General features: G+C 42.1%; 1 protein-coding gene across 1 annotated transcript in view; it reads right to left on the minus strand.

Moving 5' to 3' along the window:
- Positions 1–13,985, minus strand: part of KIF23 (kinesin family member 23) — a 48,304-nt gene that overhangs the window by 26,005 nt on the left and 8,314 nt on the right. Inside the window, exons 5-13 of the mRNA XM_070953867.1 lie at positions 13,547–13,683; positions 13,007–13,113; positions 12,748–12,918; positions 12,110–12,151; positions 11,394–11,506; positions 1,683–1,804; positions 1,370–1,472; positions 237–316; positions 24–143 (exon numbers count right to left, since the gene is read on the minus strand). Of these exons, the coding sequence (XP_070809968.1) occupies positions 24–143; positions 237–316; positions 1,370–1,472; positions 1,683–1,804; positions 11,394–11,506; positions 12,110–12,151; positions 12,748–12,918; positions 13,007–13,113; positions 13,547–13,683 (995 nt within the window). The remainder of the gene's footprint in view (positions 1–23; positions 144–236; positions 317–1,369; positions 1,473–1,682; positions 1,805–11,393; positions 11,507–12,109; positions 12,152–12,747; positions 12,919–13,006; positions 13,114–13,546; positions 13,684–13,985) is intronic.

Below are 13,985 nucleotides of genomic sequence, written 5' to 3' on the forward strand. Positions count from 1 at the left end.
GTTAAACAACAAACTTAAATTACCAAACTCTCATCATAGTCTTCTGCCTTTGGATTCACGCAGACAATCATACGGACTTTACCCTCACCATCAAAATAATTCTTAAAAAGATGAGTCAATTTGGAGTCTCGATAAGGGACCATCTGAAGAATTAAGCAGAACAAAACATTTTCAGAGTTTAGGAACTGAGAAAGTGAGGAAAGGAGGAAAAACTACAGAAATAGGTAACTACATACCTTATTGGTTCCATAAGTTTGATTCTCTCGCAAAGCTTCTATACAGGTTCTTAATGTCATCAGTGATTGATTGATATTACCTGGAAGAGTGAATGGCACTTGTCTGACAACCATTTGATATGATGCCTACTCATAAAACAGTTTGTCTTTGTAAGAATTTCTTAATTTCCTGTTTTTGAAAGAACATGGGATCACCTCTCCTATGAAAAGGAAACAGCCACTTTGCATTTTCAATATCCTTGCAAAGGACAGGGAAAGGGAAATTTCCACTTCCAATATAAGGACCATTTTAACTAAACTTTGGACAGTGGTCAAAAGCCTTAGCTAAATTACTACTATGGAAAGTATAAGGAGAAGGTTTATGACAGGGGCCACACCAGGCCAATCTTGGCAGGTTCAGCACTGGATTATGAGGAAATCCCAAGACACTAGACTAAACTAGAAAGTACAACAAATTCTAGAAGACTATGCCAAACCACTTCCATACAGTTGCCCAGAAAACTATTCGTTTTTCTAACTCTGAGAAGACACCACAAGTTAAACATGACTAGAAAGGAACTCTATTTCACAAGGTAAACTCCACCCAAATAATCCTAACAATCTTCCCAATGCATATCCATCTTTGAAGAAAGGAGGCCTGGAAGGTAGCATAATGTATAGATAAACATGCTATTTTACTTTTGCCTAGTAAAAGCAGGGACTGAGAATGTTTCAAATCCTTTGCAATTAAAGTTAAAATATTATATTAGAATTAAAGTTCAAATAATATTTTCCACCTGAATAGTTTTTCAAAACTAAAGGAATTCCATATTAATTTTCCTCCAAGATTTATCTATCGCTTACAATAAGAAACAAGACCTATCTTAGCTCTTGTATAACAGAAAAAACATACAGAACCAAGAGCCAGAAAAACCTTCTGGCTAAAGAAGAATCTTTCAAAGAAACGTCCATATTTCTGGTGGGCCCTTTTGTGGCTTCCCTCACATGTCAGTCAGCCCTGTTTCTTTCTGCTGGGAAGGACAATTTAAAAGAGTATCTCCTGCTTGCTTGAAGGAACGGTCCACTTGAATCCAAACCAGAAATCTTTGACTGAAAGAAGACACACACCCATTCACTGGTATCAAAGCACCCACCAGCCTCACGGAGTCTGTTTCCTTCGGCTTTGGTCCTGTTTGTTCTCTCACTCCCTGCTAGGTCAACCAGGGATAACTGGCTCAAGGATATTAACTCTTTCTCCTGCAAGAGAAGAGATGTTATGGTTTTCAATCAGGAAACTACATATACATACATCAAGCTGAGAATTTCTGGACTTTTTAAGGAAAAGCTTAAGTTACAGCCAGGTTTCTCAGCAACACTTATGACTTCTGCTACTGGTCGAACTTTTCAGGTTTTGAAAAGTTGACTAAAGAAAGAAATCATCTCTTTGTTAGCCAACCTTGATTTTACCTGCAGAACATTATCTCCATCTGCATTGAGAGGAGCCTGAGCCAGTTTAATTAGAAATACACTGTGGGAACGACTAGATTCTCGATTCAGTTGAGTGTGTGCAATGCGCCTCTTCTTTTGGCCTGTTAAAAGGGAAAAAAACATTTTTTAGATCAACTATCATAATGCAGTCAGGGCAGAATTTTAGCTATTATCTCTCAAAGAATATTGTGGACCTGGAATGAATGAAAAAAAAAATCCAACAACAGAAGATAGGAGCACCTTCCCTATCAAGAAAAGGCAAAAACATTTAGGCTATTTTCATGATCTTTGTAACATCTTCCCCTCCCCCAACTTACATTGGCCCCAACTTGCTAGTTTTTAGGAAGGCCCTAACCGCATGGCTGGGCCACTGTGCTTGGCAGATTGGCAATTGTGGGGTGGGGGAGTGGGGACAGCTTTTACAATGGCTTTGATAAGCTTGATGCAAGGATGGATTTTGCTGATGAACACAGTTGTTTTTGTTTTATTTTATGTTTTATTTATTTCATGTATGTATGTTGCTCTAACTTTTTATTGGATTGCTGTTTGTTGTGAGTTTAGGGAGATAAGCAGCCACACAAATGCAATCCATCCATCCATCCATCCATCCATCCATCCATCCATCCATCCATCCATATACTATTAAAACTCATGTCTGTTTATTTGTAATCTTTAACTGGGCAAAGCAGTTTACAACAGAGCAACGATTATTAAACCAAGATACCTTAAATAGGCAAACTTATCAAATGTAGGGATTCATTACTCCCGTGGGAACGAAATTTGGGAAACTTATGGATATTCAGCCATCGACTTCATTGTGGTCACATGATCATTTCTAACTCTCCTTGACAGCTTCCCACAAGGCAACGGGGAAGTTGGCAGTGAAGGTCGCAAGTTCCTTGGGTAAGTCTCTCCTACTTACACAACCTCCCCAACCTCTCCCCACTGGAACTGGTCACTCATGCAATCCTGCATGCCCTCCTATCAGATCCCTAAAAGTGATACTGCCATTCAATCGGAGGAGGGGGGACACTTGGATTCAATTCACTAGCATTGCCTGTGTCAACAGATATTTTACAACCTATATCCTGGCACCAAAGAGCCCTGAGATCCCCTTTACCTGCAGGAATTTTTATGATAGCCATGTGGGTTGTTTCACTTTAAAGGATAATGGTGGGAATGCATGTGTGTTCAGGGTCTCAGAGAAACTAGTAAAGAAAACGTCTTCACACTTGTGTATTGGCTAAAATCTGCATTCTGACTTAAAGGGAGGGGTCTCTACCACTTTAATCCTACTGCCTTGCCTAAGGGTATTCAGATCTTGCTTTAACTGGATGGCTGTCACTTCTGCTTAATAAAAGAAATCCTTTTGAACAACCACGTTTCAAGAGTTCTCATTTTCTTAAGTTAGAAGGAGAGGCGATCCTTACACAAAGCACGATCTGCAAAACGGTTAACCCAGAGAAGCAATCTTCACTCTACTGAGGGGACCCTGCAAACCATGTCTGAACAAAGCAGAGAGCTGGGAGAAACCAATTGCTGGGGGGAGACATCAACCGCCACCCAGTCAGATGCCTGTTTCATACACCCCATCGGAGAGGATGAGGTAACCCTGGAGAATCCTGAAAAGCCCCGCTGGTCAATTGGCATCGGGAAGAAAGATGGCTGGGATGAGAGAACCAGAGGAGTCACCCTCAGCCATGGCAACCGAAAACTGGGGTGGAAACTGGAACTAGAAGCCCTTGCTGACTAGGGGGGGACTGACCGAAGCACCCTTGAGGGAGGACTGTCTGAAGAGGCATATAACCCAATTGTTGATGGAAACTTTGGAAAACCTCAACATCCAAAGGGAGCCAGGACAACAACCAAAGGGTGCGGGAAGGGCAGCAGTTGCGGATGATGCCACGGGAGGCACCCCCCCTCCTGGAGCCTGCCTATCGAGCAGATGGTGCAGCAGCAGTGGGAGAAGACCCAGCAACCCCTCCCCCTCAGGCTGCATGCACACCGGCGCCCACTCCCAACCACCTCCGAGTCCCGCAACTGGAAAGAGAAACTCCCCCCCCTTGGGGTGAAGTTTGATGGGAATCCGCAGCAATTAGGATTCTTTGTGGCACACGTGCTCACCTACATGCAAGAGTACGGGTGTGATTTCCAAACCCAAGGCTCCCGAGTGCGAGTTGTGACCCTAGCCCTAGAGGGTGCCGCTGCCAGATGGATGGCAACCCTGCATAACGCCAACGCGCCAGAACTGCAGGATTTCAACCGTCTTATGATGGCCCTGCGATGTCGGTTTGAGGACCTACTAGCGGATCGCAAAACACGCGACCGCATTAAGGTGATGAAGCAGGGGCGACGGCCAGTAGCAGAGTATATTGAAGAATTCGGGGACCTCACGTTTCGTGTGCACTGGCCGGAAGATATTTTGGTGAGCTGTTTCAAGGACGGGCTGAGTGATGATCTATACAATGCCTACATGGCCCGAGGTGCACCGAATCACCTACATGAAAGGTATGTCACCGCCGAAGAAGCTGAGATCGATATGGCCAGAAACCAGTATCGAGCGGGGCGAGCATGGAAGAAATCCGCACCCCAATGGAAGCACGAGCCCCTCAAACCATAAACCGCATTCTCTCTGAGATCTTCAGCCTGCTTCAAGTGTGGAAAAGCGGCACCGAGCTGCAGAGTGTCGTTCGCAAACACCCGCCTGGAACCACCCACCAGGGGAGAACCCTGCAAAACCGGGTCGGCGTAGGAAGGAGACTGCCCTGAGGAGCAGGGAGACCGTTGAAATTCCATCCTCTAACCTCTTTAGGGAGGAAACCCTGGCATCTGAACAGGAGGAATCACACTCATTCGGAAGCAATCCAGGTGATGAACCACTGGTAAGCAAACCAATTAAGCCGCTTACCCTCCCCTTAAGACTATTTATCCCAAACCAGGACAGGGAGATAAATATCTCTACTCTAGTGGATTCAGGGTGCACCCGTTGTTTGATCAGCCCAACCCTAATAGGGAAGTTAGGGATTAACGTAAGAAAACTGAAAAATCCCATCACATTCTGCCAACTAGATGGGTCAATAGCAGGAGGGGAACCAGCTTCTTTTGCTACCGAGCCTCTACATATAGGCATCGGAAGCCACGAAGAAATGCTTACATTTATAGTGGCTCCTGGCATGGAATGGCCATTGGTTCTGGGCCTTGCATGACTGAAAAAATGGAACCCAAAAATCAACTGGGAAAAAGGCATCATAAAATTTCAGATGAATGTGACTTTTCCTGAGAATCCACATAAAGGAACGGAGGGGGCAGAGAATCAAGAAACAGCCATGCCTGGTCATGCCATACCAACTGAGGGCATACTCATAGAATACAAGGATTTGGCTGAGGTTTTTAGTGAAAAAGCCTCAGATGAGCTCCTCCCACACCACGCCTCCGACTGTGCGATAGAAATCTTACCCGGCGCGAAACTCCCTAAACCCAAGATGTACAGCATGTCACCGAGGGAGTTGGAAGAGCTGAGAACATTTATTGAGAAAAAGCTAGCAAGGGTTTCATCAAACCAGCCCGACCAAAAATCACAGCCCCAGTGCTATTTAGAGAGAAAAAAGATGGCTCAAAATGTCTATGTGTTGATTTTCGAAATCTGAATATGATCAGTGTGGAGAACATGTATCCCCTCCCCCTTATGAAAGATATGCTAACACACCTCGTTAAAGGGAAAAAATTTTCAAAGCTGAACTTAAGGGAGGCTTACTACCAGGTCAGAATTAAGCAAGGGGATGAGTGGAAAACGGCATTTAACACACCCCTCGGCTGCTACCAATTCAAAGTGCTCCCCTTTGGGTTGCAAGGAGCTCCTGCAGTGTTTATGCAGTTAATAAATGAAGTAATGCATCAGCATTTATATAAGGGGGTCCTGGTCTATTTGGACGACATTTTAATCTATACCGAGACCAAAGCAGAACATGTAAAACTAGTCAGGGTGGTTTTAAACAAACTTCCTCTGCCAAACTTTATGCTAAACTTTCCAAATGTGAATTCCACCAAGAGAAGATTGACTATTTGGGGTACCGCATTTCACACCAGGGGGTTGAGATGGATCCTCTAAAAGTGCAGGCTGTACTTGATTGGGACCCTCCACGCACGCGTAAACAGTTACAGAGCTTCCTGGGTTTTGCCAACTTTTACCACCAGTTTATCCCTGCTTTCGTCCAGATTGCCCTCCCCATCACCAAGCTCTTAAAAACGAAGAGGGAGGACAATCCAAAACCAAAGCAGCCATTGAACTGGAATGCCAGGCGGCATTTGAAAAACTTAAAACGGCTGTTCTCGGCAGAACCAATTCTAAAACACCCAGACACAGAGAAACCATTTGTCATACAAGCAGATGCCAGCGATGTGGCAATAGGTGTGGTCCTGCTTCAGAAGAATGAGCAAGACCAACTACAACCCTGCGCTTATACATCCAAAAAGTTGAAAGAGACTGAGCAAAGGTGGGCTATTTGGGAGAAAGAGGCTTATGCAGTTTGTTGGGCGTTGTTAACCTGGAGGCACTTCCTAGAAGGCAGTAAGACCCCTTTTGAAGTCTGGATTGATCATAAAAATCTAGAAGCCCTAAAGACCCCAAGGAAACTCTCCCCAAAACAAGTATGGTGGGTTCAGTACTTTAAACGGTTTGATTTTACTCTAAAATATCTCCCGGGGGGGGGAGACGACTTTCTGGCGGATGCGCTATCCAGAAAACCGCAGTACAATACTGCAAAGCCATTAATCAAACCCATAGTACAAAACAATCAACTAGCTGCTAGTCACCAGATCCCAGGCAAAACAAGAGACATTGACGGGCAATGACACCACCCAAAATTTTAAACAAGCATTGGCCACTGATGAATGGTTTTTGAACAAAAATCCAGCTGTCTGATGAAAGAAGACTTGGCTTGGGTGGGGGTGGGGGGAGTTGTATGTTCCTGCCAGCCAAAGACTATGCTCAATGGTGCCACGACTCCAAATTAGCTGGACATTTTCGGTTTGTGAAAACTTTGCACCTGATTAAAAGACAATTTTGGTGGCCATCAGTAAAAAAGGACATAGAAAGCTATGTAGCTAGCTGCCCCATTTGTGCAGCAGCAAAAAAGACTACAAGGGAAATCCCCAGGTCTATTGCAGAAGGTAGCTGAACCTTCAGCGCCTTGGAGAGATTGCTATGGATTTCATTGTAGAATTGCCAAACAGTGAGGGAAATACTGTTATTTGGATCGTGACAGACCTATTTTCAAAACAGGCACATTTTATACCCTGCCAAAAGATCCCAACTGCTAAAAGTTTAGCCAAATTATTTCTAATAAATTATTCCTAATACACATTTATCGACTTCATGGTGCTCTACAAAGATCATTTCCGACAGAGGGATTCAATTCACCTCCAACTTTTGGAGAGCATTTTTGGACTTACTTGGTAGTGGCCAGGGGTTAAGCTCGGCATATAACCCGTGTACTAACAGAAATTCTGAAATTTTGAACTCGGTATTAGAACAATATTTAAGATGTTTCATTAATTTTCAACAGGATAACTGGACCGAACTTTTGCCTTTTGCTGGTTGCGTTTAATAATGCTGTCCATTCAAGCACTGGTTTTACCCCTTTTAGAGTAGCAACAGGCCAGGATTTCAGCCCCATGCCTGAACTACCCACAGAAGAACCCACCATCCCCTCATTTAAGGAATGGATGGATAATTTGCAAAACACGTGGCCAGTGGTTAGACTAGCTTTAAAGGAAGCTAGAGAAGCTTTTAAAGTTCAAGCTGACAAGAAAAGGATGGAACCCAAACCTTTTCATATTGGAGACAGAGTATACTTATCTACAAAATTCCTGAAATCATTACAACCATCGAAAAACTAGGGCCAAAGTTCATTGGACCTTTCCCCATCACTAGAATCATAAATTCAGTAGCAGTTGAACTACTTCTTCCAAAGACACTCAGGCAAGTCCACCAGGGGTGGGTCCTAAATTTTTTTACTACCGGTTCTGTGGGCCTAGCTTATTTTGTGGGCATGTCATATGACTGGGTGGGTGTGGTTAGCTGGTCATGTGACTGGGTGGCCATGATTATGTGTATAGGGACTACTCAGAGGGCTGAAAAAAGTGATTTCTGACAGGTCTTCACACTTTTGACCGGTCCTCACACTGGTCATCATTTATGCCCATTGTAGCATTCTTAACAACTGTGTCACTCATTTCACAACTGCTTCTCTTCACCATGGTGACAAGATAGGGCAAAAACGTAAAATGTGAGGACAGTCGTAAGTTCGAGGACTGGCCAAAAGTGCAAGGACCAGTCAGAAATAACTTTTTCAGCCCTCTGAGTAGTCCATATGCATAAAAGGATACAGCAATAGAGAGAGATAAAGGAAGGGAAGGGAAATTAGAGTAGGAGTGAGGGTAAGAGAGGGAGGAAGAGAGGAGGAGAAGGAGAAAAGAAGAGGAAGTAGGGAGGAGAAGAAAAGGGGGAGGAAGAGAAAGTAAGAAGGAAAGAAAAGAGAGAGGTAGTAGGTTTGAGGAGAAAGATTGCTGTACAATAAAAAAGATGAAAGGGAAGAAAGCCAACCCCAAACAAATATATTCTTTATATTAAGATAAAGAATGAATTGTTAAACTTTAAAGAATAAAAGAGAACAAATATGAATAAATAGCAATAATTAGAAACACACATACAAACATACAATGTATTTTCTTTGAACAGAGTATTTGGCCGGTTCACAAATTTAAACAGTGTTTAGTCATTTCAATTAAATTTACAATTTCTATATTTCCTTTTTGCCATATTTATTCATCTATTTTTTAAAAAAACCAATATTACCCTTCATCCTCATCTCTAATCTTAATCAAATTCAATTTTTTCCTTCTATTCTATATTATACCCCTTCCCATTGTCATCTATTTTTATATCTATCCTCACATTGGTTAATTATGTAATATTACAGTTGTTTAATACAAATTCAACATTTTAATATAAATCAATTTATAACTATCTTTTTGTATATTAATCAATATGAACATGAATATTCCAATTATTTCCATGCAATTCAATTTCTTACAAATCAATTAATTATATTTACCAATAATAAACCAAATAATTTTCCCCATATATTCCTCCAAACCACAATTTAACCATTTCTGCTTTCAACACAATATACAATTAATAGTATCTCAATTATTACAATTCCCTAGTTAAATAGAGCTTTTTTTCTTTTGTGTTTTAAAATCTTGAACTCTCCTCTTTTGCCCTAAATTTCCCATTGTTTGCACCTACCTTTTTTCATGAGGAAAAAGAAATCTACCTCTGCCTAATTTTCCAACGTAACAGCCAACACCCTGCTTTATTTTCAATTTCGTTTTCAGCTTGATTTGCATAAGGAGAAAAAAAAATCTGCTCTAGCAATTTAGTTCTTTGCAGCAAGCAGCTGAGCCCTGCGCAAAACAGTTGAGAGCAAATCAGCTGAGAGTCAGGAGGCAGATCTAATCAATGGGCTAATTAGCCTATGCTGAAACTGAAAGGAGTTGTTTTTTCTTGCTGTTTGCTTGCAAGGAGGTAACTGCTGTGAGGCACAGGCCAAAGGGTGGGGGCCACCCTCCTTGCCACTTAGCGCCCCCGTTGCCCCCTTTTGCCTCTAGCGCCCCCCTGCTGCCCCCCTTAGGCATGGGACCGCCCACTTTGGGAACCACTGGCTTAACTACTTAACAACCGGTTCTACCAAAATAGAATCCCACACTTGGTCTACTCATTTATTTTTGCAGACACCGGTCTACTCATTTGTTTTCTTTTAACACTGATCAGCTGTAAGGCGGCCATTTGAAGGCCCAGGTCAAGAGTTTAAACAGTTTTTTTCCCCTCTAGCCATCAGCTGGGACTCAGGAGGCAGCAACAGATTGGGAGTGGGGCCAAATAAAAGGTAAGAATAATGCAGGTGGGTGGGGGGGGGGGTAGGCGGGAGGGGGGGAGGAACCGGTTCGGTGATGTCATATCATCAGCGCTACTGGCTCGCGGGAACCGGGCCGAACCGGGAGAAACCCACCACTGAAGTCAACCCAGTATTCCATATTAGTTTACTCAAGCGAGAAGTAATCTCATCCTTCAGACCACCTGCATCTACACCACCTGTGCCCATCATGATTGAAGGTGAACAACACTTTGAAATCAAGGAAATCCTTGACTCTAGAATCCACAGAGGGAAAATCCAGTATTTAGTTGCTTGGAAACATTTACCATCAGCACACAATGAATGGGTTGCTAAACACCACGTTAGGGCTCCAATCTTACTGAGAAAATTTCACTCCCAATACCCTAACAAACCTTGTTGAAGTACTATCATGAAATCTTGTGTATATTTGTTTTTTTCAGGTGGACCCTTTCACTTTCTAAGGTGGGTAGCATGTCAGATCCCTAAAAGTGATACTGCCATTCAATTGGAGGAGGGGGGACACTTGGATTCGATTTACTGGCATTGCCTGTGTCAACAGATAATTTACAACCTATATCCTGGCACCAAAGAGCCCTGAGATCCCCTTTACCTGCAGGAATTTTTATGATAGCCATGTGGGTTATTTCATTTTAAAGGATAATGGTGGGAATGCATGTGTGTTCAGGGTCTCAGAGAAACTAGTAAAGAAAACATCTTCACACTTGTGTATTGGCTAAAATCTGCATTCTGACTTAAAGGGAGGGGTCTCTACCACTTTAATCCTACTGCCTTGCCTAAGGGTATTCAGATCTTGCTTTAACTGGATGGCTGTCACTTCTGCTTAATAAAAGAAATCCTTTTGAACAACCACATTTCAAGAGTTCTCACTTTCTTAAGTTAGAAGGAGAGGCGATCCTTACACCTCCCTGACCCACGACACACCATATGCATCCCAACATATGCCCACTTTCGTGCAACCTTCCCAATCCATGCTGCACCTTTCACACACATCACACCTCCCCCATCCAGCAGCAGCCATTTTGGGCTGGCCTTGAACTCACAACTTCTTGTCAACTTCCCCACTGACTTTTTCTCTGCAAACTTCTCAAAAGCAAAGCAAATGGGGACAGGGGGAGATTTCCAATGCATCATCAGCTTTCCATAAGAAAATTCAATGGGGAAATCAGCATAAAGTTAGAAGTCACTCCCACTGCTTTTTTGTCCATCTGTGGGCATTCTGTTTCTCTGTTTAGGTAAGGAAATATCTCTGAAATAATGACCCAATGTGACACAAGCTTCTAGAAAATTCTAAATGGAAAAGAATTACAGTTAATGAATATGTATTCTGTTACAAATACACCCTTCCAAACTTGTAAATTACCACTGAAACTCATACCTGCAAATACAGACAAAAGAGAAATGCTGCACCTTATAGATGAGTTATTTTATAATGACAATCACTTGAATCACAAGGCTTTAAAAAGGACAAAGCAGATCAATGGGACAGTTCAGCATGACTTTTAGGGGGGCTTCAATACAGTGGCCAGGTCCTATTGGGGGCTTTTCAGGGGACAGCCAATTATCTGGTTGACTAATACAGAAACAAGATGCTGAATAAAACATGTTTCCTTTCACGCCCCATGGCTCTTTTACTCAGTAGTACTCTGTCTTCAAAGTGATTTAACATGGAGTGTTTAAAGTGACATTTTCAGGAAGTAACTCCATTTCTTACCTCTCCAAAACACTTCAAAGGCTTCTTCTGTAGATTTAACTTCTACCTCAGTGCAACCTGCAACATACATGTTGTGATTTTGATCCTCACGGAGAATTTTGGATTGAGGAAACCTGCAACAGGGATATTCCAATGATATCAGTTATCTAAAACAATTAGTTCCTTTTAATAATTTAAACAATTCAGCCAAAAGACGACCAGCGGTAGATGCAAGCATTTCGTATTGACTCATCAGCACCTACATTACAATAACACAGTTGAAATCAGCCTCAAGAGCATTAATTAAGCCTATAACATATGCAGGAAAGCAACCAATGGCCTTATGCCCATGGGAGGCATAGATTGACATAAAACCGTTTCTGCATGCACAAGGGGGGGGGCTTCAGTTAATGGCAACTGCCTCAGCAAGCCGCTGATATCAGATATCAATATTTGACAGTTACTTAAGACAATGTTGACTTAGATGCATTCTAGTTTCTGCTGAGACTAATTGACAGCTACCATTAGCTTGCCACTAATTGACCATTACCATTAGCTTTATCCAGGCAAGCGAAGAGGACAGAGGGAAACACAGACTGTCCAGATTACACACAGGGATACAAGCATATTCTCTTGTCCATGCAAACTACTAGCAAGCAATAGTCACATTACAAGCTTTACAAGGTAGAAAGCAACCACTGATTACTACAAAGGTAGGGAAGGTAATGTCCACATACGTGAAGTCAGCATTCCGCAGTGGAGTACCACAGTTGTTCCACCTACCAAAGAAAATAATTTCCCCCAGTGACTTTCCTTGTTACTAAATATTTAGCTGAAGAGCATTTTCCTAAGAACCACTGTTATCATGACAGCTACTAAGTCTCAGAAAACATTCCTGTGCCCTGTTAAAGAATTGTCCAAATTTTGGCAACAACTGATAATTAAACCAGGCTAAACCAGAGTGTCAGCAGGAGAAACAACAGCCTTAAAAGCAAGTCCTACTTAGCAATGTCTTTTGATAAAGCAGACTTTTAAAAGGCTATTTCCAAAGGCTATGAACATGGGAAAGCTACATCTCTCCGAATTTAGAGCTCAAAACAGTAGGATGCTACTGTTCAGATAGGCTTAGAACCGGACAGTGTCGAGGAGTATTTGAGGGGTATTTGAAGACAGGAGTGTCGAGGGGTATTTGAAGCACTGGTGTCTCCAGAGGGGCTAAGACAGAGCCTGTTTTTCCCAAGCCATCAACCACTATCTATAATCTACTATATATACATTACCGTTCCTTGAATCTAAATCACCGAACCACAATTTTACATGCATTTACTATAACTGGCTTGTTAGCATAGTTCCCGATCGAAGAAAAACTACTCACTTTGGTTTTGTGGGATCAAGCGGAGATTCATCCAAAAGATCATAAATGTAATTGTTATAGATTTCAATGTAAGACACAAACACACTGTAGACACTGTCTTCATCAACATCTTCCAGTCTACAATTATCTTGCACATTGATCATGTCAGCAATTTCAGGGTCTACTTGTCGCCTGCCAAGGTGAGAATCATCTGCAGTTATTGCTTCAATGAAGCATCTATAACATTCCTGAATTATCCCAGTCAGTCAGAGCCACTTACTTGCCCAGTGTCTTGGGAACTGGAAGTGCTTCTCTTTTCTGGCGTTCAAGTAAAGCATCCACTTCACATTGTACCTCAACTCCATTCTTATCATCAAGTTTGAAGACCTGGGGATTAAAGGTCACAGGAAAAATAAGGAGTTCCTTGCCAAGAGATACCCAGAAAGTGTTATTTAACTAGTTATGCGACAGTAATGAAAGCAGTTAAGCCCCCGATCCTGGCCAGAATTCTTGAGTTCAGTTGAAAAGGGATGACTTTACTTGAGGCTGGCAGACCTGCCTCACTCTCTCAACTCACTACCACAATTTTAACAAGTTCAAAATGCATCAAATACAATCAGATACTACCTTCAGAACAACCTATTTTCAGAAAACTGTTTGTGGAAATAGGGGGGATTCTTCATCTCCACTTGCTTTTCCCTTCTCTTTCCCAATTTTTCTTCTCCTTCTTTTCCTCAGGGTCTTATGGCTGTCAATTTTTAAGCCCTTGTATTTATTTGTGCTAACCTGCCAATTCCCAAGACTTGGAGACTGAACTCACGTAGCGCTTGGCCTGAAAAGGTGCTATGCTGTTGAAGATCATGTCCAAGCAACGAGGAAGCAGACCTCCCTCACCAGGTGATCCTGTCATAGTGTGTGTTTTTCCACTCCCCGTGACTCCATATGTAAAAAGGAGGCCTAGAATTCAAAAGCACAGAGACACAATTTTGTTATATACTGTATGAAAATACTTTACCATCATTTTTTGCCATCTAATGAGAAACTTTTAAACATAGCACAAGTTACCAAGATGTCCAAATCATCAGTTGTCAATGGACTTTGCAATGCAGTTAACAAGTACAATCAATGTGCATGAAGAAAGAGTTATGAGATGGATCTTCTGGTCTAAAACCTAATTCTCAGAAAAACATTAAACAAGGGGAGGTTGAAAAATTATTTTCTTAAGTTTCTTTTGAAGAAATTGGCATGAAAGAGAACTT

This window comes from Pituophis catenifer, unplaced genomic scaffold (genome assembly GCF_029215685.1).
Source record: "Pituophis catenifer annectens isolate HBS135680 unplaced genomic scaffold, rPitCat1.0.hap2 SCAF_14, whole genome shotgun sequence".
NCBI classification, from domain to species: Eukaryota; Metazoa; Chordata; class Lepidosauria; order Squamata; family Colubridae; genus Pituophis; species Pituophis catenifer.